This window comes from Betta splendens, chromosome 4 (genome assembly GCF_900634795.4).
Source record: "Betta splendens chromosome 4, fBetSpl5.4, whole genome shotgun sequence".
Classification (NCBI taxonomy): domain Eukaryota; kingdom Metazoa; phylum Chordata; class Actinopteri; order Anabantiformes; family Osphronemidae; genus Betta; species Betta splendens.
The window spans coordinates 1,303,031-1,330,006 of NC_040884.2; the positions used below are offsets into that span (position 1 = coordinate 1,303,031).

At 44.7% G+C, this 26,976-nt stretch overlaps 1 protein-coding gene across 1 annotated transcript; it reads left to right on the forward strand.

Annotated features, from left to right (window-relative positions):
• Positions 1-23,856: 23,856 nt before the first annotated feature.
• LOC114854693 (integumentary mucin C.1-like) lies at positions 23,857-26,319 on the forward strand. Its single transcript, XM_041070657.2, has 5 exons — positions 23,857-24,134; positions 24,446-24,547; positions 24,633-24,800; positions 24,881-24,997; positions 25,602-26,319. Exons 1-5 carry the CDS (start codon positions 24,086-24,088, stop codon positions 26,138-26,140), a joined length of 975 nt encoding a protein of 324 aa, XP_040926591.2. The 5' UTR covers positions 23,857-24,085; the 3' UTR covers positions 26,141-26,319.
• The last annotated feature ends 657 nt before the right edge of the window (positions 26,320-26,976 follow it).

Here is a 26,976-nt window from a genome sequence, read left to right on the forward strand (position 1 = left end):
TCGGGAAAAGCAAAAGTTTGGGCCACAGCGGAGTGGCAAAATAACTCAGCCTGTCTAGCCTCGTTCAAAGCCCTGAAACGCATCTTCCAGGGGGTCACGCCGGGTCGAGAAGCCGCCCAGAAGCTGGTGAGTCTCCGCCAAGGGGATCGCTCTGCTTCCGCGTATGCCATTGAGTTTCGGACACTCGCCGCGGAGGCAGGTTGGGACTCCACCGCTCTGAGTGACGTATTCATCAAAGGTCTGTCCCGTCGAGTTAAAGACAGTCTAGCACCCACCGAAACCCCAGTCGACCTAGATGAGTTAATAGCCCTGGCCATCAAGGTGGATCGTCGGTTAGGGACTAGCATCAAGGAGCACCATGAGGAGGAACGCACTAACCCACCGCGACGCTCCAAGCTAATGGCGTCCTCGAGTCTAGAATCACCCAGTCACCCGTCGCAGGTCTTCCGGCAACAGGCGCCATATCACCACGCCCACGCGGAGGGAGTCGCCAAGTCAGCCGCGTCAGCTGCGTCAGCTGCGTCAGCATCACAACCCATGGAACTGGGACGCCTACGTCTGACGAGCGCGTAGAAGGTCCGCAGACGAAACTCAGGTCTGTGCTTATACTGTGGCCAACCATATCGCCTTGTCATGCCCAGTAAAAGCCAACACTCCCCACTAGTCCGGAGGTTAGTGGTGAGCCAACTAATCTATTCAGCAGGCAGTTTTGGTGGATTCCGGTGCTGACGCTAACCTTATGGATGCTAGCCTGGTCAAGCGCCTGGGCGTGCCCACGTTTCCACTACCTACCTCATTAAAAGCCACAGCCTTAGACGGTCATAGATTATGGAAGGTCACGCACAGTACTGGTCCCCTCACCATGGTTTTCCCGGATACTCATTCAGAGCAGATCCAATTTTATGTGCTCGAGTCTTCTGCACATCCCGTGGTCCTTGGCTATACCTGGCTCAGACGCCATAACCCCAACGTAGATTGGAGGACAGGTGAGGTGACAGACTGGGGGGCCGAGTGCCACGAATCTAGCCAGTGCTAGCCATTCCAGAGGAGAAGCTCAATCTCTCATCCGTCCCGTCTTGTTATCATGACCTTGGCCAAGTTTTCAGTAAGAGGAGAGCCACTTCTCTCCCGCCGCACTGTTCCTACGACTGCTGCAGCAATCTTCGCCCAGGTACCACACCCCCCAAGGGAAGGTTATTCTCTCTCTTAGCTCCTAAACGCAAGGCCATGTATGAGTACATTGACCAATCCTTAGCCGCCGGAATCATCCGCCCATCATCGTCCCCAGCCGGCGCAGGATTCTTTTTCGTGTCAAAGAAAGATGGCTCTCTGCGCCCCTGCATCGACTACCGTGGACTCAACGCCATCACAGTCCGAGACTCTTATCCTCTTTCTCTGCTCTCCTCAGCTTTTGAGCTCCTGGCTGAAGCCAGAGTCTTCACCAAATTGGATCTGAGGAACGCATATCACCTGGTCCGCATCAGAGAAAGGGACGAATGGAAGACGGCCTTTAACACTCCTGCCGGACATTACGAGTACCTTGTGATGCCTTTTGGTCTCACCAACGCCCCCGTGATCTTCCAGGCCATGGTTAACGACATATTGAGCCCCATGATCAACGTCTTTGCCTTCGTGTACCTCGACGATATTTTGGTTTTTTCACGCACCAAGGAAGAACACCGGAACCATGTTCGTCAAGTCTTAAAGAAGCTCTATGAACACAGCCTATTCGTCAAAGCCGAGAAGTGCGAGTTTCACACCACCACCATCTCCTTTTTGGGATTCATAATTACCCCGGAAGGCATCCAGATGGATCCAGCCAAGACGCAGGCCGTCGCCGACTGGCCACAACCTCAGTGCCGCCGAGATGTCCAGCGGTTCTTAGGCTTCACCAATTTTTATCACCGGTTCATCCATAGATTTAGCTCCATAGCAGCACCTCTCCATAAGCTAACCTCGTCTAAAGTCTCTTTTCAGTGGTCGCCTGAAGCTGTTGATTGATTTTGTGTTTCATTTTGATGTGGGAAATAGTTCTTATTGCTCCAGAGGAATTACACCTTATTAAACAAGAATATTACTATTATCCAATATTATTTTAATCTTGTGAAATTAATAGTACAAACGATGTGGAAGTGTCGCTTCGGTTTTCCATGGTGACTCGTGAATTCTGCGATCGATTGACAATGTCTTTATATATACACCATGCACGTGCGTTAACTCTGGGTTACCGACAGGAGGTAGATTAACCTAACTCTTATGTTTTGGAACCGATATACTCAGAGTAAGGCACGGTAGACAAGGTAGGAGTAATGCTGGAAAGCTGGCAAAACAGACAATCTGGCAATTGGTTACTGTCAGGGCTGGTGATTAAATAAAGAGGAGGTAATTACAAACAGGTTGCAGGTGATGACTAATGAGCTCCAGAAGTAAAGCAGAAACTAATACTGATGGCAGAACAGGAAGTGGGTTAAGAATAAAACAGGAAGTAGATGTGAACGTAGTTATGAAGTTGAATCCGTGACACTAATACAATCACCGCTGCGATACAACAACTACTACTACTACTAACTACTACTACTACTACTACTACTACTACTACTACTACTACTAGTGAAGCCTCCTGTGTCAGAATGGGTTTGAGTCATCTGCTTCTTGGACTTCTTGTTTTGTTCTTGTTTTACACCACAAAAATGGAAAACACGATTGTGAAGCCCAACAATGACTCTGTAACTCATTGACATTGACACAATTTGGTTTTCAACCCACAAATGCCATAACTTATATAAACACACAGTTCATTCATTTTCATATTTATCTTTTTGTATATTCATTTGAATTGTATATTTTATTAACTTTTGTCTTGTTTTGTAAAATACAAACATACAATGGTGGTAATAACCTTACAATTATTAATAACTTGTGTCTATTGACTATAACTTGTGCCTTCTTTGCTTTAGTCTGGTGAAAAAATATTAAATTGATGTTTAATTATTCACGTGTTATGAAATTATTTAATTAAACAACCTTTGCAGTAAATATATGATTCATACTGGATGGAGTTTAATATATAATATAGGACATATAAGAGAATAACCGAAAATTCTACTCATCCTTTATGGATGCTACACTTTGTACAATCAGTCTATCTTTCTACCTAATATTAAGTACTAACTTTAATTTTACTGGGGGTAGTATAGGACAGTCCTGCAGTGTTCTACACAAAACCAAGACCAGTAATTATGCCAGAAAGGTATTGTATTTTTCTTATGTCAGCTTTCCAGCAGCTCTTTGTGTAGCTTTTATTATCTATTGTTACCACTTTGCCCTCCCTTGGGTAATTGTATATGTAGGTATCAACTGCTTGATCTGGAAACGAAGACCCTGAGCTGGAGAGGAAACTAACTACCTGAAAAACATTTAATGTGACCGACCACAAGGGGTAGTGTGTATTCGGTACCATGGACATATTTAAACACCTGTTTTCTGCTTGTCATATGAGCAATATCTATTAACTTGGTGCGTCAACTCTAAAAGTCAGTTTAGAAATATGTCTTCTCACATCAGAGATTTGTTGTGCAGCTTTGACGTTTTGGTGCTGCCGCACCCACTATGTGAATGGTAGTCAGAATGTGCCTAAAAGGGACTGAACAGACAAGTTACCACATTCATAAATCACTCGCATAATTGATGACAGACAGATGCAGCTTTCAGTGTGACAATCAAGGTAAGGAAGGACATTCCATTTAGGGACACTTCTTCATTGTCTAAATAGTAAGTAGACATTGATGCATGAAAGTGATTTTAAAGCTCACAGAGCTTTACAAGAGACATGAGATAACAGTTATAACAAGAATTTATAGAAAAGTCCAGAAAACTATTTTTGGCAGAAGATCCTTCATCCATCCATTCATCCATCTTCTTTTTCGCTTAATCCCGTACGTGGGGTCACGGGGGGGCTGAAGCCTATCACAGCTGGCTATGGGCGAGAGGCGGGGTCCACCCTGGACACCACACACACATTTGCCTGATTTAAAAGGCCTCTTCTTCTCCTTCAGGAGGGCCTTTATCTCAGAAGTAATCCAGGGTTTATTGTTGGAGAACTGCCGTACTGACCTGGTGGGCACGGTGTTCTCCACACAGAAATTGATATAGTCCGTTATACAGTTTGTTAAATAATTAATGAATTTAATACTCATTAATTTTTCTAAACAAAAAAAAAAACGTGGCTCTGTAACAAGATAATTCCAAACTACTGCTACTTGTCACGTTTCATGTCATTTCCTGTTTTACTCTGAAAGGCCTTCCTGTTCTCGTCGCAGCTGTTCACATCCCGGTTCACTATGCACACCTGACAATAATCTAGCAATCAGATTCTGTACTTAAGCACCACCTCAGCCCACAGTCAGACGCCAGATTGTCGAGTCTTTGTACTACTATCCAGCGTTCTAGTGATTGTCTCACGTTGTTGACCCTGCTTGTCTCTGACCACCGATTCCTGCCTGACCTGTTCCTGGTATTGACCTTTGCACGACCGTCTGACCAGTGAGTTGTCTAGTCCTTACCTGTACCGTCGCCGAGCTTCCCTGTGTATCGAACCATTGCCTGCCTCCTGGACCTGATCTTGCCTGTTCCTTGCCTGTACCTAAATACTGAGCCATTCTGTGTATGACCTGGACTGATTGACAACGTTTGTGAAATAAACCCTGATTCCCTCCTCAATACTCCTGTGTACTGTGCATGTGGGTCAGACACCTGCCTAAGGCTGACACTACTAAACAAATTACAGCAATTACAAACAAAACCAAATTAAACAGCACCACTTGGTGCTTGAAATAATTGGTCATTGTTTAAAAAACAAGATGGTTGTTCCTTCCAAGAGTCTCTGTGACAATACGCCTACAAAAGCTTACACTACTCCAGACAGTCCAAAAGAAAACAAGGACAGGATAGGAAAACTTTACTCAAACCTTACAGCGCAAGCTAAAACAATAAATGGTCAAATATATTACTTACTTATTTGTGGGTAGCCTCGTCATCTTCCAATACATCATAACTCATTTGTGCTGCACTCTGGCCCATACAGTACAAGTAACCATGAATATGAATGACTAATACATGGTACAGTAGAACTCTGTATTCTAGATAATACAGAGCATATAGTGTTGTACGTGTATGCGAGGAAAAAAAACAATCGTGGAGCCAGAACCCAAAAACACTCCTGCAACAATAAACCAACAGAAACCAGGAGGAAGAGAACACTCAGAACAGTGAACAAAACAAACTACAGTAGGTTAGCTAATCAGGCTAGACATGAAACAAGGAGATAGTGTATAAATAAACGTGAAACAAGGAACTAGGCTAAACATGATTTAGGCTATGTACCACAGGCTTTTAAGGTAGCTGTGGTCAGAACTCTATTGAAAAAAAACAACCTTGGACCCTGGAGAACTAGCCAACTAAAGGCCCATTTCAAATTTACCCTTTATTTCCAAGATTCTTGAAAAATCGTGGCTAAACAATTATCTGACCACCTGAGTGGGAATAACCTGTACAAAGATTTTCAGTAAGGATTTAGAAAACATCATAGCACAATAACAGCTCTGGTTAAAGTCAATAATGATCTTCTTCGGACAATGGTCTAGTTTCTGTCCTTGTTCTGTTAGATCTTAGTGCTGCATTTGATACAATTGATCATAACATTCTATTACAGAGGAAAGAATAGAGAATTGGGATTAAACAGCATTGGGATGGTTTAAATCCTATTTGTTGAACAGATTCCAGTTTGTTCATGTTAATGATGAATTCTCCACATGCACAAGGATTAGCTATGGAGTTCCACAGGGTTCTGTGCTGGGTCCAATTCCTTTTAGCCTATACATGTCTTCTCTAGGTGAGATTATTATAAAGCAATCTATTAATTTTCATTGTTACGCAGATGATACTCAGCTATATATGTCTTTGGAACCAAATGAAACAGATCAACTAGTCAAAATTCAGGGTTGTTTAAAAGACATTAAATCCTGGATGTCCCAAAACTTCCTTCAACTAAATTCAGATAAAACTGAAATTCTCATTGTTGAGCCTAAAATCTGTGAGAGACACTATTGAGTCAGATAGCCACCCTGGATGGCATAACATTAGCTTCAGAATCTACTGTGAGGAACCTTGGTGTCATCTTTGACCAGGATCGGTCTTTTACATCATACATTAAACAAATCTCCAGAACCGCTTACTTTCATCTTAAAAATATAGCTAAAATTAGAAGCATCCTCTCTCAGAGCAATGCAGAAAAACAGATTCATGCATTTGTTACCTCTAGGCTGGACTACTGTAACTCCTTACTCATAGGATGTCCTAACAGCTCCTTAAAAAGCCTACAGCTTATTCAAAATGCTGCAGCCAGAGTTCTGACAGGACTTAGAAAGAGAGATCACATTTCTCCTACATTAGCTTCTCTGCACTGGCTGCCTGTAAAATGTAGGATAGAATTTAAAATTCTCCTACTCACCTACAAAGTACTCAATGATAAAGCTCCTTCTTATCTTAAAGACCTTATAGTTCCTTATGCTCCCAGCAGAACGCTTCGTTCTCAGAGCGCTGGGCTACTTGTGGTTCCTAGAGTGTTTAAATGTAGAACAGGGGGCAGAGCTTTTAGCTACCAAGCTCCTCTCCTCTGGAACCAGCTCCCTCTTCAGGTTCGAGAAGCTGACACACTCTCCACCTTTAAGATTAGGCTTAAAACCTTCCTTTTTGATAAAGCTTGTAGTTAGAGATGGTTCAGGTCACTGGCAATTGTGGTTAGTCACAGGAACCTTAGTTAAGCTGAAATAGACATAGACTGCTGGGGGACTTTATACACTGAGCTCCTCTGTTTCCTTCTACCTCTTCTGTCCAATAACCTCCCATCAATGTTCCATGTTTAACTAACCTTGTCTCTGTCTCTCCAGTAGTTGTGCTTCTCTCTCTCTCTCTCTCTCTCTCTCTCTCTCTCTCTCTCTCTCTCCTCTACTCTGTCCTCTGTCACCTACAGGCATCAAAGTTTGGTGTCTGTGATGGGCAGCTGTGGATCCAACCATCCTGCCTGTATCCAGTCCAGTCCCTGGTCCAACCGTCCTGCCTGTGCTCTGTTGTTGCTTGTTGTTGTTGTTGTTGCTGTGCTTTTCTCTCTCTCTTTCCCCTCACCCCAACCGATCGAGGCAGATGGCCGCCCACATCCAGCCTGGTTCTGCTGGAGGTTTCTTCCTCGTTAGAGAGGGAGTTTTTCCTCTCCACTGTTGCTGTCAAATTAAATGCTTGCTGTATGTGGGATTTGTTGGTTTTAGTTGTGTGAGGTCTTAAAACTTATTCTGTAAAGTGCCTTGAGATAACTTTGTTGTGATTTGGAGGTATATAAATAAAATTGAATTGAACTGAAATGAATTGACATGAGCAAGGAGGCATGAGTAGTGACTGTGTACTGTGTAACAAATGCTTAGAAACACACAAACCATTTATAATTGCTAACTTCAGCTAAAATATACTAAATAATAAAGAAGAGACTAAATAAATAGGAGCTACAAGATCCGGCTCTTTTAAGAGAGCTAAGCTGGACTTCCCATCACTAAAGGAGGATGAAGTGAAGTAATACACCAAACAAATTATGTACAGTAAAAAGACAACAATTAAGATAATGCATTACAAAACTTACCAAGGTCACGCTTTCATTTTCGTCTGCTAGATGATTCTCAAGTTCATTAAATTCCCTTGGTGTGTTTGCTAGTTCTGTTAAAAACGCTGGTCCATCTTCTACTAAATGTCTGATATCTAGGAGTAGGTGCAGTTCTGAAATTCTAGAATAAAGAAAATGAGCAAAAGTGAGTACATACAGTATGTTACTTAGTAATGTCATTTAAAACTAAATGTTCACTGAATAGTTTCAGATAATATGCAATCTTATTGTAAGGCTTAAAAGCACATTAGGCTGGGCAGTAACATCATTGGGCTATATTTTACTAAATTCTAACAGTGATGACATCACTATACTGCTCAACACTGCGACTATATAATTAATAAACAACATCCATCCATCCATCCATCTTTTATGCTGCTTAATCCCGTACGTGGGGATGCGGAGGGGCTGGAGCCCATCCCAGCTGGCTATAGGCGAGAGGGGCAACACATAGACAAACAACCATTCACACCCACATTCACACCTACAGGCAATGTACAGTAGAGTGACCAATCAACCTAAGGCATGTTTTTGGATCGGGGGAGAAAGCCGGAGAATCTGGAGAGAACTAATTATTACGATTTCATGAATAAATAATGTATGTCAGCTGTCAGGTGACAAATAAATGAACTTCAGATGAATATTCAGACATCATTCATTTCCTTGTTTACCAGTCAACACAGCCCTGTAGCTGATCTAAAGCTGTCACGTGAAAAAAGAATGAAAGAAAGAAAGGATCCGTATGAAAGAATCACAAACAAACTGTTGTGCTTGCTGCTCTACAGAGCGAACGAATCTCTGACAACCCACGCAAACACAGAGAGGACATGCAAACTCCACACCGAAAGGGACATGGTCTGCCTCCGGGAATCAAACCCAGGACCTCGTAACTGTGAGGTGACAGAGCTACCCACCGCACCGCCGTATAAAAAGAAGAATGCCGCTGTGTAGCTAAGAGTCTGCTGAACGCGTAGATAGTGGTTGTAGGGGGTTCAAACAGACATCTCCAGTCAGCCTAGGCTTCTTAAAACATTATGTTGGCTGGTTCGAAATAACAAATGCCTTTGCGTAAAGAAAGAGAAAAGGAAGTGCAATTCAAAATTCTGTTGAAGTCTTCCCTGCTGCAGTCAACAGCAAATAACAACACATTCTTATTCTTTTGTTTTTCTGGTAAAAGTGTATCCTGCAGTATTTGTTATACAAGAACTTCCCAAACTAGACATTTCACAATTTGCCTAAAATCTTGTCATTATATAAAATGACTAGGCAAAATATTAAACTATGCCTGGATTTCACACATTGCCAATAACATATATGCTCATATTGGTCGCTTCATGTCAGACAGTAGATTATAATCAACCAATCTGTAATAGTTGTTGTTTTGGCAGCGTCTCCTTAGCAGCTGTTCCACACAGTAAGGTGTGTCCAATCAAGAGCTGGTTTAACCACTATGTGAGACTGCTAAGGCTTAATCTGCAGTCTGAGAAGACTGACACCAGACAGCAGAGATGGGAGGAACATTATGTGTTTAGAGGCTTGTTGTTGTGGCTTCAACAGTATGTATAAGCTGTATGTGGTGTTGTGGTGAATGTGATTTTGTAGGTTTGTAGTTTTTTTGTAGATTTTAGTGTTGCTAAGGGTGTGGGGGGTGGTCTCAAACAGCCACCGAACCCAAGAGCTCCAGTGTTTTTGCTGCTTCATCAGTACAGCTTAGCTTAGCTTAGCTTAGCTCTACACAATGCACACGCAACATCCCAAGCCTGGAGCTCACTATAGTTTAAAAAAGACAACATCTATGAAATTATGCTGTGATTGTTATATCGACAAACCACTGCATTGATCAAAACATCACAAGCATAATGATAAAAACAATACTTAAAGCTGACATCTACTAATTATTTGTAATAAAAATATATATATATAACATATTTTTAGGATGGCGCCTCCTTCAAACACACATTTATGGTAACAGATACAATATGTGGCTTAATTACAAAGACAAACTAGATGCTTCTCCTGAAAACATGTGGAACGACTGCACAGACTAAACCTACAGTAAACCATGATTCACATGTTGCTAGACCTTTGTTTCTACACAATCAGAAAACGCTGCAGGTTCGATAATAATGACCACGGCAGAAACACTGTCCCACAAGTATGTGAATGACTCCTTGAAGAAGAGCTGGTAATTGTCAGTGTGTTTTATTAAGATAATTGCTTCAGTTCAACAGCAGGTGTGACACAGCATCAACAACCTAATTTCTTGATTCAGTAGCTGAAGCAAAGCTATGAACCTGAACAAAGGAGTGAAGGTGCTCAGTAGCTTCACATCATAAACAGCTCCTTTACCTGAAAACGTGAAGTGACCGAGCACAAGGAGCAGTGTGTGTTCTGGGCATGTTTTAACGTACACGTTGGTGTCCTGCTTGTCAATATCAAATAACCTTGTGCGTCAAATCAATGACAGTCAGTTCAGAACTATGTCTATGTCTGTGTTCTCTTCTCAAGGCTGACCACACAATGTGATGTGACATTTATAGCATCATAGAGTCTCTAATTGTTGAGTTGTCGTGCAGCTTTGACGTCGTGGCACCGCCCGAACTGTCATACCTGCTTATGTTAACGTAAGCTAGAATGTGCCCAGAATGCACTGAACAGACGAGTCACCACCTTCATAAATCAGTGGCATAATTATTGACAGACAGACACAGCTATTATTGTCACAATCAAGGTGAGGGAGGACATTCAGTGTACATGTAGGGACACATCCTCATTGTCAAAATAGTTAGTGAACATTGATGCACGAAAGTCATTTCAAAGCTCACCGAGCTTCACGAGACAAACATAACAGTTATGAAAGTAATCATTACAGAATGTTTAAAAAAAGGACCAAAAAACTATTTTCAGCAAAAACAAATAAAATATTTATAACAGAATATGATTGTGGTTGTATCTGATTGTGATTAATGATCTTTATCATGACACAAGAAAACATTTAGTATTGGAAATTGAGACATTTAAAAAAAGGGAACAGAGAAAACACAAAAAGAACAAAAAAGACAAAACCCAAACTGTTTTGCACATTAGTAAACAATCAATAACTTAGAAACAACTGGTTTATTCACAAGATAAAGAACAAATTAATATTTGATGTTTGTTATTTTGGTTTATAACCAAACAAAACAAAAGTAGGTGTGGTAGATGATGCAGCGATTAACAAAAGAACAGGTTACAGAGAAAGGAGGGATTGGAAAAACACACCCAATCTGTAGTTTTCTACGTCTGCAGATGTCGTGAAGGTGGAAACGCTGGTGCAGCATAAAAGTGGAGCAGGGCCATTTGAAGCAGTATCATCGCGAGGAAACCAACCTACATCCCAGCTTTCACCTGCTCATCACAATGAAGATGATCCTTCTGACTCTCATTTTGACGCTCTTCAGCACAGGTAACGATATTAAGAGGATTATTTATTGAAATGAACTGACTTCATCCTGTTGAGCAGCTAAAAAGAAGTCAGTCACAGAATTATTCTCCTGCTGAACTTGAACTGATGTCTGGTGATGTGAGGACATTTAAACCACAACAACCTTCATGTTGATCAAACATCTCATCTGTGTGTCTTGAGACGACTTCAGTTGAGTTGGTGCTTTAGAACTGAACTGACTGACTTCTCTCTTCACTGCAGCTGGAGCTCTTATGTGTGAAACCTGCACAAACACCCAGTGTTCAAGCACAGCACCAGTGACCTGTACCTCAGAGACCATGTGTGTAACAGCTTCCATCCAAGGTAGAACCTGTGCTTCATGCCATGAAGGACCTTTCTGCCACTTTCCATGTTCCTGTCATTAACAAAGTGCCTTTTGACTGCGTAGCCACTTCATCTGGAACTACAGTACCACAGATCTTCAAGGCCTGTGCGTCGTCCTCCTTGTGTCCAGCTGCAGGAAATCAGACATTTTCAGGTGATCTGGGAGCTTCCAGTGCCGTCGCCTCTGCTCAGTGCTGCAACACTGACAACTGTAACTCAGCAACTCTGCCTTGTAAGTACAGGAGAGCTTTTACTGGAAACCCCATTCTGTGACTCTACTCAGTTAATGACATTGGACGCTTTGTGTTTCAGTCCCTGCTGCTGAAGCAGCCAACAGCCTTCAGTGCTTCAGCTGTGACCCCACCACCTCCACATGCACCACACCACTACAATGCCGTGGAGTGGAGGACAGATGCCTTCAAACAACATGTGAGTCTTTACTATAGCTCTATACACACTACACCGTCTACATCTACTACTGTCTAATATAGTTGCTTTAAAAAAAATATGGCTTTCAGAAAAACTGCATATTTAGTAGAACAACAAATTTAACAATTTTTCATTTTATTATTTTAGAGTCTGATAAGAATCTTTATCAATAAATTGCAATATTTACACAGGGTAGTTAATAGATAATGCTCTTCTGATCAATAACTGACAAATATCATTCTGTCTGAATATTCTGTCTAAACATTGGGTTTCAGGTCTTGTTTTTTTTACATATAAAATATGCAATGTTAATGAAAGGATTTAGCTTAGACTGTAAATTTCTTACAGTCTAAGCCGACTGTTATGTCAGTGAGTTTATTATCTTTCTTTAATCAGTTGACAGTAATGTCACTAAGGTACATGCAGATGTGACTGCACAGAGTCACATGCTGATTCAACTAATTAAAACTTTATTTCATCTACAGTGACTAGTGGGTCCAACACTATTCCAGCCTTTGGCTGTGCATCGTCAAACCTGTGTACAGTTGCTTCCAGTCTGGGTAGTTTACCGTTCATGCAGAGTCTTGGTAACATCAGCAGTACAGTCAACTGCTGTGGGACCAGTTTGTGTAACACACCAGCAACTGCTGGCGCAACAACCGCAACAACTGCTGGCGCAACAACCGCAACAACTGCTGGCGCAACAACCGCAACAACTGCTGGCGCAACAACAACTGCTGCCGCAGCAACTGCTGGTGCAACAACAACCGCCGCCCCAACAACTGCAACATCTACTGAAGCAACAACAACTGCTGCCGTAACAACTGCTGGTACAACAACTCTGACAACTGCTGGTACAACAACTCTAACAACTGCTGGTGCAACAACTGCAATAAGTGCTGGTGCAACAACTGCAATAAGTGCTGCAATAACAACTGCCGCCCCAACAACCGCCGCCCCAACAACCGCCGCCCCAACAACTGCTGGCGCAACAACAACCGCCACCCCAACAACTGCAACATCTACTGCAGCAACAACAACTGCAGGCGCAACAACCGCAACAACTGCAGGCGCAACAACCGCAACAACTGCAGGCGCAACAACTGCTGGCACAACAATAACCGCCACTCCAACAACTGCGACATCTACTGAAGCAACAACAACTATTGCCGTAACAACTGCTGGTGTAACAACCGCAAAAACTGCTGGTGCAACAACAACCACGGCCCCAACAATTGTAACATCTACTGAAGCAACAACAACTGCTGCCGTAACAACCACAACAACTGCTGGTGCAACAACAACTGCCGCCCCAACAATTGCTGCCGTAACAACTGCTGTCACAACAACCGCAACAACTGCTAGCGCAACAACAACTGCTGGTGCAACAACCGCAACCGCTGCCCCAACAGCTGGTGCCGCAACCACAACAGCTGGCACGATAGCTGGTGGCGCAACCACAACCCCAACAGCTGCAACAGCTGGTGGCGCGACCACAACCGCAGCCCCAACAGCTGCAACAGCTGGTGGCGCGACCACAACCGCAGCCCCAACAGCTGCAACAGCTGGTGGCGCAACCACAACCGCAGCCCCAACAGCTGCAACAGCTGGTGGCGCAACCACAACAACTGGTGGTGCAACAACAACTGCTGCTTCATCAACTGGAACACTTGCTGGTGCGACCAATACCGATGCCCCAACAGCTGGTGGCGCAACCACAACAGCTGCTGGTGCAACCACAACCGCTGCCCCAACAGCTGGTGGTACTACAACAACCGCTGCACCAACAGCTGCCCCAACAGCTGCCCCAACAGCTAGTGGTGCAACCACAACAGCTGCCCCAACAGCTAGTGGCGCAACCACAATCGTTGCCCCAACAGCTAGTGGCGCAACCACAACCGCAACAGCTGGTGGCGCAACCACAACCGCAACAGCTGGTGGCGCAACAACAACCGCAACAGCTGGTGGCGCAACAACAACCACTGCCCCAACAGCTGGTGGCGCGACCACAGCCGCTGCCCCAACAGCTGGTGGCGCGACCACAGCCGCTGCCCCAACAGCTGGTGGCGCAACCACAACCGCTGCTTCATCAACTGGAACACTTGCTGGTGCGACCACAACCGCTGCCCCAACAGCTGGTGGCACAACCACAACAGCTGCCTCAATAGCTGGTGGCGCAACCACAACCGCTGCTTCATCAACTGGAACACTTGCTGGTGCGACCACAACCGCTGCCCCAATAGCTGGTGCGACCACAACCGCTGCCCCAATAGCTGGTGGCGCAACCGCTGCCCCAACAGCTGGTGGCGCAACCGCTGCCCCAACAGCTGGTGGCGCAACCACAACCCCAACAGCTGGTGGCGCAACCACAGCCGCTGGTGGCGCAACCACAGCCGCTGGTGGCGCAACCACAGCCGCTGGTGGCGCAACCACAGCCGCTGGTGGCGCAACCACAGCCGCTGGTGGCGCAACCACAGCCGCTGGTGGCGCAACCACAGCCGCTGGTGGCGCAACCACAGCCGCTGCCCCAATAGCTGGTGGCGCAACCACAGCCGCTGCCCCAATAGCTGGTGGCGCAACCACAGCCGCTGCCCCAATAGCTGGTGGCGCAACCACAGCCGCTGCCCCAATAGCTGGTGGCGCAACCACAGCCGCTGCCCCAACAGCTGGTGGCGCAACCACAGCCGCTGCCCCAACAGCTGGTGGCGCAACCGCAACCCCAACAGCTGGTGGCGCAACCGCAACCCCAACAGCTGGTGGCGCAACCGCAACCCCAACAGCTGGTGGCGCAACCCCAACAGCTGGTGGCGCAACCCCAACAGCTGGTGGCGCAACCCCAACAGCTGGTGGCGCAACCCCAACAGCTGGTGGCGCGACCACAGCCGCTGCCCCAACAGCTGGTGGCGCGACCACAGCCGCTGCCCCAACAGCTGGTGGCGCGACCACAGCCGCTGCCCCAACAGCTGGTGGCGCGACCACAGCCGCTGCCCCAACAGCTGGTGGCGCAACCACAACCGCTGCTTCATCAACTGGAACACTTGCTGGTGCGACCACAACCGCTGCCCCAACAGCTGGTGGCACAACCACAACAGCTGCCTCAATAGCTGGTGGCGCAACCACAACCCCAACAGCTGGTGGCACAACCACAACCCCAACAGCTGGTGGCGCAACCACAGCCACTGCCCCAACAGCTGGTGGAGCAACCACAACCGCTGCTTCATCAACTGGAACACTTGCTGGTGCGACCACAACCGCTGCCCCAACAGCTGGTGGCGCGACCACAACCGCTGCCCCAACAGCTGGTGGCGCGACCACAACCGCTGCCCCAACAGCTGGTGGCGCAACCACAATCGCTGCCCCAACAGCTGGTGGCGCAACCACAACCGCAACAGCTGGTGGTGCAACAACAACCGCTGCTTCATCAACTGGAACACTTGCTGGTGCGACCACAACCGCTGCCCCAACAGCTGCAACAGCTGGTGGCGCGACCACAACCGCTGCCCCAACAGCTGGTGGCACGACCACAACCGCTGCCCCAACTGCTGGTGGCGCAGCAGTAACAACAACCGCTGCCCCAACAGCTGGTGGTGCAGCAGCAACCACAACCGCTGGCCCAACAACTGGGACTGCTCCATCAACGATTGTCTCAACGTCAGCAACAACTACCAGTGACGCACCCTGCGTCAGATTGGTTCTGATCCATCTCCTGCTCGGTCTTCTTGTCTTTGTCTTCTTTTAAACCACGGAGGAAATAGTTTGTACAGTACATCTGTAAAACCAGAAAAATGACTGTCAGCTGTTGACATGAATGTTTTGGGGTGTTTTCCACGTTTTCTTTTACATTTTAACATGAAGCAAAACAACCAGATGAACCAATCTGTGCATAAGTTAAGTTCTAAACAAAGTTTACATGATTACAGAAACACAATTTGTGTAGGATTTATTTATTTGCATATTTATTAGAATTTGTAATTTCATGGGTTTCATTTTGTGCACTGCAGACATCCAAAGATGATATAATACAAATAAACTTACAATTATGAATCACTCATTGCTACCAAGTGTTTGCTCTGGCTTCATAGTGCCTAAGTGTCATAATCCGCCACACAAGATGGTGGATGGAGGCTGTGGAAGTCCATATGGACCGAGTCAGTGTCTTTTAATCAAAACTTTAACACAAAACACTCCTTCAAAAAAATAAACCAAGATGAACCAGGAGGACAAAAAACACTCAATGAACCGAATAATGAATAAACAAAGCAACCTAGGAAGAACCAGCAAAACATAGGCTAAGGCATAGCAAGAAGGAGCGAGAGCTAGCGACATGGCGTGAACAAAACGAGAGCTAGCAACACGGCATGAACCAAACGAGAGTTAGCGACACAGCATTAACAAACTGGGAGCTAGCAACACGGCACGAGCAAACATGGCTATGGCATGAACAAAAAGAGGCTACTACAAAGCAATAGACAATTGCCTTTGCACGTCTATATGACAAGCAACGCGTGACTAACCAGCAACAGTACCCATCAATAGTCCATGTCCGTAGTGGCGAGAAATGGTGGCAGCAATGAAGGCAGTGGAGACAGTACCATGGCTTAAGCGACATGGAGTGGGGACAATGACCCATGTGGGGACAGAGTGAAGGGCTGGAGATGTATATAAAGACAGCAGAGGGCAGGCACAGGTGTGAGACATTGAACTGATTGCAGAGTCTTCTGAGGGAGAAACGGGGAGTGGGCATGGTCCAAAGCAGAGGCGTGGCCTGGTGAGGGAGAATGTGTGGTCTAGAATAAGACAACAGAATGGCCGGCAGAACAAGCCCAGGATCCTGACATTAAGCCCACCATAGTGACAATTTATTATTATGTGGTAAGAAATGTGCTGAAATGTTTTCTCACTTTTTATTATTATTTGCAAATATGTATAACAATGTTTTTGTACTATGTTATCAATAAATCTCAAGGAAAATGTGTGGTGAAATGGATTCCCTCCAAAATAGGGCATTAGGTCTTGTTCTCTTTGTTTTTTGGTTCAGCTCTGTTGTAGTTCGTTTGTGGTGTCTAGTTCTATGACAGCAAACCTCGGTAACCAGAAGTAATGCAATATGCTTACCGTCAGTCAGCCCAGTTCATGAATTTCGTGACTGGAAATTTTTTAACCAGAGCCTTCATCAAAGTGCTGCAGCTGACAGATCCAAGCAGAGTGTAACTGACTCCATGGACAATGGGGGAGTCTGGATGACTACCAATGGAACCCAGTGTTGATCAGCAAACAGGACATAAGTTATTCATTTAATAAAACCTGAATGGAGCAAAGGGACCGCTTAACTTAAATACTTTTTTAACTTAAATACTGTACTTTGATTCTCTAAACATCATCCAATGATGTGAGTAGATGTGTTTAAGGTGTAAACTCATTCAATTCAATTGAATTCAATTTTATTTATATAGCGCCAAATCACACAACGTTATCTCAAGGCAATTTACAAAGTAAGGTTTAAGACCTTACACAACTAAACCCAACAGATCCCACGTACAGCAAGCATTTAATTTGACAGCAACTCCCTCTATAACAAGGAAGAAACCTCCAGTAGAACCAGGCTGGATGTGGGCGCCCATCTGCCTCGACCGGTTGGGGTGAGGGGAGAGAGAAAGAGAAAAGAACACTAAAAACTCTTCAAAAATCCAGACACTGCGGCAACCTAGAACTACCTAACTTCCAACACTATTTTCTTGCCAATAGACTGAACCATGTCCACAAATAGATAAAACCCATGCCAGCAGACTCCTCCTGGATAGACATTGAACAAACATTTTGTGGAAATATTAAGCTGCTGATCAGCCCTTTATCAGCACCAAAATCAAACATCATAGTTGTTACCAGAGCATTAGCATAAAAGCATCTCTGACAGCCTGGTGGGATTTTCTTAAAATTAATGGGTCTTCGCTTACTCTTTGCCAAAACACACCTCTCTGGAACAATCCAGACATCATACAAAACAAAAAGGCAATACACTTTCCAACTTGGCATATCAAAGGGATAACACATCTGAAACATGTTTTCACAAGAGACGAGTTGACCTCTTTTGAAGAATTAGTGTCCCACTATAAAATCACTACGGCCAATTTCTTAGAATACCAACAACTAAAGTCAATACTTAATGCAAAAAGTAAGAATACTCCCATCCACATGCAACCACCACCAGTAATAGAGCGATTTATTGATATATCAGGGAAAAGGACAGTATCCAAAATCTATATCTTAATTTCCAATGTAGATCAGACAGTGAGCCTTCCGATCTCTAAATGGGAAGCTGATCTCAACATCACCACTAATTACACGTTCTGGAATAATGTATGTTCTAATCTATTCAGAATGACAAAAAAATACAAATTTACAACTACAGTAATACAATATAAAATTCTTCATAGAACTCACTATACAGGACAAAGGATGTTCCAAATGGGTCTCACAAACTCAAATATTTGCCCTCACTGTACAGATCACACAGCAGATAGATTCCTACATGCATTCTGGTCATGATCACCTGTGCAGCAATTTTGGCAAAGAGTATGTGAACACCTGTCAACCCAGTTAAGCTGTCCAATCCCAGCGGCCCCTGCACTTTGTCTTCAGGGAGATCTACAGTAAGTGGGCTTGATCTAGAGACAAACTCATCACACACTTCTTTCTGCCCTCTGTGTGGCAAAGAAAATCATCCTTATGAACTGGAAAACTAAAAAAAAAATTAAGCATTACTCAGTACCTGAACAGCTTGTTAGATTATACCACCTTAGACACATTGTCTGCTTCATCAAATCAATGACCAAAACTATACTCTGATTGATTCCATTTCCAGGAAAGAATGCGTGGGGCTCGGGTGCTGCGTCATGTCTGGCACAGTGGTGGGGGGGGGTGACTGGTGGTTGGGGGTGCCTGCCTGCCTAAGGAACCAGGACAACGGGACTGGTGGATTCTGGGCTGGCCGCATGGGTCCCCTGCTGCGGGGGTGTGGTGGCTGCTGAGACCGGTGGTCCTGTGCCGGAGTGGGACCCTTTTGAGGGTTGGCGTGTGCCTGTCTCCCGGGAGCGGAGGCAGGCCTCCCTGCCGGTGTGCGGGAGGCGGACCTGGGGGTGGAGACCTGGGTGACCTGCGTCCGGGGGAGTCCCTCCGGGGGTGCCTGCCTGTGCCCGGAGGGGTGTCTCTCCCCTGGGCTGTTGCTTGGGTGGGGTGCTGCCTGCCCTAGCAGTCCGACGCCCTCTGGTAACTGCTCGGACCTGTTGGGGGGAGGTTGGCAGACTACTCAGGCTGCGACCTTCATTTGGCCCTGGGCGGAGGTTGGCCCTTAATGCACAACCGCAGAGTATGTGTGTGGGTTTGAGTGTAGCACTACACGGGGCGGACATGGGCATACTTGAGCGAGAGAATGGGTAAGTGTGAAAGAAGGGTGAGGATGGCTCTGGCTGTGCTGCGTGTGGTGCCTGGGCAGTAGTACTGCGGCCCCTGGGTCTCGGCTGTCTCTTCCTGGCTGGGGGTGGTGGGGGGCGGTGGAATGGGTAGCCCCGACGGTCGGCCATTCGGGAACCTGGCTCTGCGGACCCTGGTGCTTTGCTTCCCAACTACATTTTTCCACATTCATCCACTTAGGTCTGCAAGGGGCGTCCAGCTGATGGAGGGACCGGGGCTACCGGGAAGTCGTTCCGTCCCTCCCAAATGGGATGCTCTGCAGTTTTAATTGCATTAGTCATACACATTCATCCAGGAATCTGGGGGCTCCTTCCGGGGGGCCCAGTAGACGGAGCCTTCCCATTGATGGCTCTGTCTGCTGGACCCCTCGGAGAATTGGGTATCTCCCAAAGTTCCTCATACTTAGCCACATACACATACATTTAGGGCCGGGGGTGGGCTCTTTCACTGGGGCCTGGGGCTGAGGCCAGTTGTGGCCTTGCCCACTGGCCCTGGTGGAGAGATCACCATCCAGTTTTAACTGCAAAAAGACATTTAGGGCAAGGGGGGGCACTGTCCGGGGGACACACCGTCAGCCAGCGCTCGTGCTCCTCGAGGTGTCACCCACCTTCAGTGCACTTTAGTTCCACACACTCACGTCCAAGCTGGGTTGCAGGGTTCTGGGGTGCCTTTTTCGCTGCCCTCTGCTTATCCCGGGTTGGGGGAGTTGGGTGGAGCTCAGGAGGAGCTGCGGTCCCTGCCTGGGGCCACATGGACGGCAGGCCGGAGACCTACCCTCCCCACGAATGTGATCAAGCGAATGGTGTGGGTGCGAGAATGTATCTGAGAGTGCATTGGTTCACGTATGATTGACTAGTTTGTTGTGAGAGAGTTTATGGTGTATGTCTGTTGATGTACGTATGGGTGGGTGTATGTGTCTGTGTTTGTGTGAGTTTGTATGCATGTGGTGCGGTTGGAGTGTGGGGAGTCCGGTCCGGTTGGACTGGGGGTGGGACCCACTCTGGGCGCGGGGGGCATCTCCTAGCGGGCTCCATACGGACCGTGGGTCCTCGGGCTCCACTTTTTCAGGCCGACCCTCCCACTAGGGGGAGTGTTTGCCCCTGGTTCTCATGGGGCGGACAGCGTTTACCCCCGGTGGCCCACTCTGACCTCGGGTGCTGTCTCTGTGGCTGCTGCAGCTCTGTGGGGGGCTCTGTGTGGGCGGCTTGGGTCGCAACACCTGCCCTCCTGGAACTGAAGGTGTGTGGGCTCCCTGGCTGCTGGTTTGCACTGTGGTAAACCACAGTGCAACAGTTGTTTCGTTATGAATGTGTTAGCCTAAGATACATCCTTGCTTATTTGTTTTGCGCCAATTGTTTACTTAACAGATTTGCTTGGTTTCATCAACTGGTTGCACCCCCCCCCCCCCCCCCCCCCTCGCACACACACCCTAAAGCAGAAATTAACCTGTCCACCAACCAACACAGCAACATCACACATATTTGGGATTAGCTAAATAAACCATAAATCAAGAAGAGTATATATATTTTACATATACCCCTCTCATTAAAGCAAAGCTGCCCATCACAGTATGGCATTCAGCGTAAGATATGCTGCTTGCTAAACTGCTGGACAGAACAAAAAAAATGCTTCAAAATAAAACCGGAAACTGAAACCAAAACATGACAACATGAATGAAAAAAGGAAGTCCTTCAAAGTAACACCAGAACATGAGAGGAACATGACAGTGAACTTTACATTGAGCTGTTGTCAAGGCCAGCATGGTTGTACCACATTAAAGTTGTGATGTGCTAAAATTCTGGCAATTAGTACATTTCGTGTTTGTCATATACAGCATGTACATATGTAAACAGACATAAGCTAATGTTGAGCCAGAGTTTAAACAACAGAGCATTAGTAAGAATCACAACAACATCCAGCTGCACGTTATCTTCACATTCACCTGTAACGCTTTTGACACTGTGCTGTGACTGCTAATAGTTGGAATTGGCAGTGTTTTGCTCCACTGGTAAAGTGGAGTGGCTCCTGTAATTCTGTCTGGACTGGATGAACTGGTTGTAAATCACCAATGACTCATCAGCAGGTGGATGTTTGGGGATTACTGTATGTTTTCTTTCAGACAACCACAGAGTAGAATTGAATTTGAATCGTTCACCTTGTTCCTTGTTTACTTCTCTTTTGGGTGCAATACTGTACAATGAAACTGAAGACATTTCCTATAAGTATGTATGTATGTATGTACAGTATGTATGTATGTATGTATGTATGTATGTATGTATGTATGTATGTATGTATGTATGTATGTATGTATGTATGTATGTATGTATGTATGCTTATGAGCATATTTAAATATGCAGCCACAAAAAAACAGCAGGATGCAAAAACAAAAATGCAGAATCGAGCAGGATTGAAAGAACATGACATATACTATCAAAGTCAAACATGTACCAAGAATGCGTACCATGTTAACAGTGAAATGACCCAACAGCTTTTTTTATCAGAAAAAACTCAATGCATCATGTCAAACAGGTTACTGTCTGTGGGAAAACAGAAGACTCTTCACCATCACGTGTTAAACAGTTCACCAACCCCAGAGTCATCAGTGAACATTCAGATGTCAGGACTCGGTCCTCATCAAGAACATGATGGTAAAGAAGAACACATGTGTCTGAGTCACTCACATCACCTTGTAATATTATCTCTAAACATTCCTGCTTAAGTGTAAATGCCTCAGCAACAAATGCCAGCGTATGATTAAAGGATTAATGACGTGGAGGAATAAATGAGGATAGATCTGGTTTCAAGAACAAGAACTTCTCAGGATGGATGGGGCCAAGCTGGTTTCTTTCACCAGTTATTCAGGAATGATCCTCAGGCTACAAACAGCACAAAAATAAAAGTAAATTTCCACACGTTTCTAAAAATATTTTTCGATTTTTTTTGCTGCCTACTAATGACAGTCATGAACACAAACATCTGATATATTCACAGCAATTATGGTTTAGAGCAGAGTATCTGTCCTAAGTAGGCCAAAAAACAAGACTGCTCCTGTAAACACCTGAGGTGTGACACGGCTGAATGGACCAGACGTAACAATGATTCACAAACTCTCTGATTGACCTTTGTTTCTGCACCGTCAGAAACCAACTCACTGCAGGTTATTACCAAGGCACAAAATATGCCCCACACGTACTGAATGACTCTCTGAAGTAGAGCTGGTAATTATCAGTGCATTTTATTGAGGTAATAACTTTAGTTCAACAACAGCAGGTGTGGCAGGATTCACGCAGCAACGGCACAGCAATGTCTAAGAACAAGCTTCAGTGCTTGGTTTGGCTCAGTTGTTGGAGAGGAGTGATTATTAAAGCCTGAACCGAAGCCTGGCTTCAGACATTGGGGATTTTAATCTGACCCAGTGGTAAAAACCCCAAGGAATCTAAGTCCAGACAAATAACTCACCTTCAACATTGCTGGACATGTTTTGGTATTAACTGATTCATGGGATCACATCGAAGCCACTTTGATTCACTAGTGGAAGATCAATAAAGAGTTGGAACGATTTTGCATAAATAATTGTCGACAAAAAGTAATAATAATTTAAATTAAAATATGCGAGACAGCCACAGACGTACGGGAGACTGCAGCAACCTAGTATTAACAGTGAAGGTTACGGAGCTCTTACAGTTCAGCCTTCAGCCACACGGTGGCGCCTTGCTCGGCTGAGCTTCTGCTGATCTCCCATCAGTCTCTGTCTCACCATTGTAATTCTGAAATGCCCTGAAGTCTCATTGCGAACTCATGTGGTATTCCTGGCATGAGATAGTCGCTAATTGTTCAGCTGTCATGCAGCGCCGACGTCTGGGCGCCGCCCGTGGCCACACCTACTGATGTAACGGTAATGCTACAAGTCACCCAGTAAACACGTCTGAATGTCCAGACAGGTTCCGAGTTTCATTTCAAGTTATTAATAAAAAGCAGCACGTACATGAAATGTTAATAATAACAAGTAATGAGTCATGTGAGGACATTCCATCGTGTTCCTGGACGTCAACATCAACAGTTACATGACAACAATCAGACCTGACTGTTGATTGTTTAATTAAGTAGTTATCTCTAAACATACAAACACTATTTCACATTCTTTTATACCATTGTGTAAAGATTTTAGTTGTAGTTTTTTGACATCACTGAAATACCTTAATGAAAATAACAGTGTATTAAACTTAACCATTAATCATGTGATTAAATTGCTCTTTAACAAGAAAGAAACAAGCATTTATTGAAAGAAAGAAGTGTTAGAAAAAGAGAAAATACAACAATCGTAACACAAACGTTACATGAAGTAGATCATAAGTAATAAAACAGAAACAACAGGAATAACACATTTAATTAAATGTTTGTGTTCTATATTTTGTACTTTGGTGGATCATCAGAACTAAAGTCTTGTTACTGAACAAAAGCAGGTGTGGTAGATAATGCAGCGAGTAACAAAAGAACAGGTTAAAGAGAATGAAGGCATTGGAAAAACACACCCAATCTGTAGTTTTCTACGTCTGCAGATGTCGTGAAGGTGGAAACGCTGGTGCAGTATAAAAGTGGAGCAGGGGCATTTGAAGCAGTATCATCAAGAGGAAACCAACCTACATCCCAGCTCTTACCTGCTCATCACGATGAAGATGATCCTTCCTCTGACTCTCATTGTTACGCTGTTCAGCACAGGTAACGATATTAAGAGGATTATTTATTGAAATGAACTGACTTCATCCTGTAGAGCAGCTAAAAAGAAGTCAGTCACAGAATTATTCTCCTGCTGAACTTGAACTGATGTCTGGTGATGTGAGGACATTTAAACCACAACAACCTTCATGTTGATCAAACATCTCAGACTTTTCATCTGTGCTCGTTATTACTTTATTTCTACATAGTTGCATTTTTATTTTGTAAGGATTAAACTTTAATTTCGTCTTGAGACGACTTCAGTTGAGTTGGTGCTTTAGAACTGAACTGACTGACTTCTCTCTTCACTGCAGCTGGAGCTCTTATGTGTGAAACCTGCACAAACACCCAGTGTTCAAGCACAGCTCCAGTGACCTGTACCTCAGAGACCATGTGTGTAACAGCTTCCATCCAAGGTAGAACCTGTGCTTCATGCCATGAAGGACCTTTCTGCCACTTTCTACGTTCCTGTCATTAACAAAGTGCCTTTTGACTGCGTAGCCACTTCATCTGGAACTACAGTACCACAGATCTTCAAGGCCTGTGCGTCGTCCTCCTTGTGTCCAGCTGCAGGAAATCAGACATTTTCAGGTGATCTGGGAGCTTCCAGTGCCGTCGCCTCTGCTCAGTGCTGCAACACTGACAACTGTAACTCAGCAACTCTGCCTTGTAAGTACAGGAGAGCCTTTACTGGAAACCCCATTCTGTGACTCTACTCAGTTAATGACATTGGACGCTTTGTGTTTCAGTCCCTGCTGCTGAAGCAGCCAACAGCCTTCAGTGCTTCAGCTGTGACCCCACCACCTCCACATGCACCACACCACTACAATGCCGTGGAGTGGAGGACAGATGCCTTCAAACAACCTGTGAGTCTTTACATTTTGAACTTAAAGGGAACTTCCAGCTAAATTTACTGCTGTTATACAATTCTCATACTTATAGTTTATTACTAATATTCCTGATGTAATTTTATTACATGTTGCTGTTCAGCATGTAGGTACAGTAGAGACCTACACACTAGTTAGTTAGTTACTACACTTCTATGCACTGTTTGAACAGAAACATGGCTCTACGTAATAGACATTCAATTCCCATTTTCTTCCAGTGGGTTTGTCTGTTCGTCATCAGCTTCCCAACATGCTGGGGGACAATTTTTAAACAAAGATAATTTGATTTTTTTTTTAATTGGCATCAGCACTGGACAAACACAACAAATTGTTTACCAGGAAAACAAAACGATTTAGATGTATTAGTTTAGTGTGGACAGAAATACATATTATGTTTGTTATATAATGGCGTCGACATTCACAGGCTACTACCAGTGTTTTTTCTGTCCTGCTTTGGTAGAAATACAAGATTGATCTCAAACTTAAACCTGCTAAACCACTAGATTTAATTGATACCAAGTACCTCCCAACCCCAAATGAAAACAGATGTCATGAGATTAAAAGGTTTTTTTTTCATCTACAGTGACTAGTGGGTCCTCCACTGTTCCAGCCTTTGGTTGTGCATCGTCAAACCTGTGTGCAGTTGCTTCCAGTCTGGGTAGTTTACCGTTCATGCAGAGTCTTGGTAACATCAGCAGTACAGTCAACTGCTGTGGGACCAGTTTGTGTAATGCACCACAAACAACAACTGCTCCAACAACAACAACAACCGCTGCACCAACAACAACCCCTGGCGCAACAACAACAACCGCTGCAACAACAACAACCCCTGCCACAACAACAACCTCTGCCACAACAACAACAACCGCTGCAACAACAACGTCTACCGCAACAACAACAACCTCTGCACCAACAACAACCCCTCTCGCAACAACAACAACAACCTCTACACCAATAACAATAACAACAACAACAACAACAACAACAACAACCATTGCACCACCACCAACAACAGCCACCTTAGCAACACATTCAGCTATGACTACATCCAGTAATGCCTCCTGTGTCAGACTGGCTATGATCCATTTGCTTGTTGGATTTCTTGTTTTTATTTCGTATTAAAATCACAGAAAAAAGGGACAAAACTCCTTTTAAGCCATCAAAGAGTCTGAACACTGGTTTATTTTTGGTTATTTATTAGTGTGAGGGGGGATAAGATGAAACTGAGAAGTCAATCATTCAATAAAAGAATAATAAACTAGTCATGATATTATTTATTAAATAAATATACTGCATGTAGACTCTTTTCTTAGACTGCTGTCCTGAATAAGCACCTGGAGATGGATGGACACAGTACTTTTATGGCTTTACTTGCTGTGTCATACTGGTGATGAGGGCAAGCTATACAAAGAAAGCTGGTATAACACAAAGAAAGTATTATTATTAAACAATTAATCTTTGTGTTTTATCTATTTAATTTACTTTTTTTATATAATTATGTAATTATTATATATATAAGTTATATAATGATAGTAGGTGCAGGTAAGAGGTCAGATAAGCATTAGAATGTTGATTTGCATGCAACAAACATCCTAGTTTTGTGTTACCAGTTATTTGTGATCCTGTCTACAGGTTGTGCATTTAGGTCCTCCCCCTCTAGTCTTGTTTGTAGGCCTTAGCAGCCCTTTTGTTCCGCTCAATCTGAGCGTGGCCCTAGTTCTAGTTTGCCAGAATGTAACACCGGCCCTGGTAGAGAGGCTCACCACCCAATTTTTAACTACACAATAGACTTGCAGGGTAGGGGTACACTATCCAGAAGGCACTCTGTTAGCCAGTGTTTGTGCCCCTGGAAATCTCCCCCACTTTAAATACACTACAGTTCCACACACTCACATACCTACCCTCTTCTGACACCAGTCAAGCCTTACAGGATGGTACAGTGTTTCGCCAATAAAGTT

Coding starts and splice junctions, on each gene's coding strand:
- LOC114854693 (XM_041070657.2), top strand. CDS start 24,086: ATGAAGATGATCCTTCCTCTGACTCTCATTGTTACGCTGTTCAGCACA. Junction 24,135..24,445: donor TGTTACGCTGTTCAGCACAG/GTAACGATATTA, acceptor TCTTCACTGCAG/CTGGAGCTCTTATGTGTGAA. Junction 24,801..24,880: donor TAACTCAGCAACTCTGCCTT/GTAAGTACAGGA, acceptor TTTGTGTTTCAG/TCCCTGCTGCTGAAGCAGCC.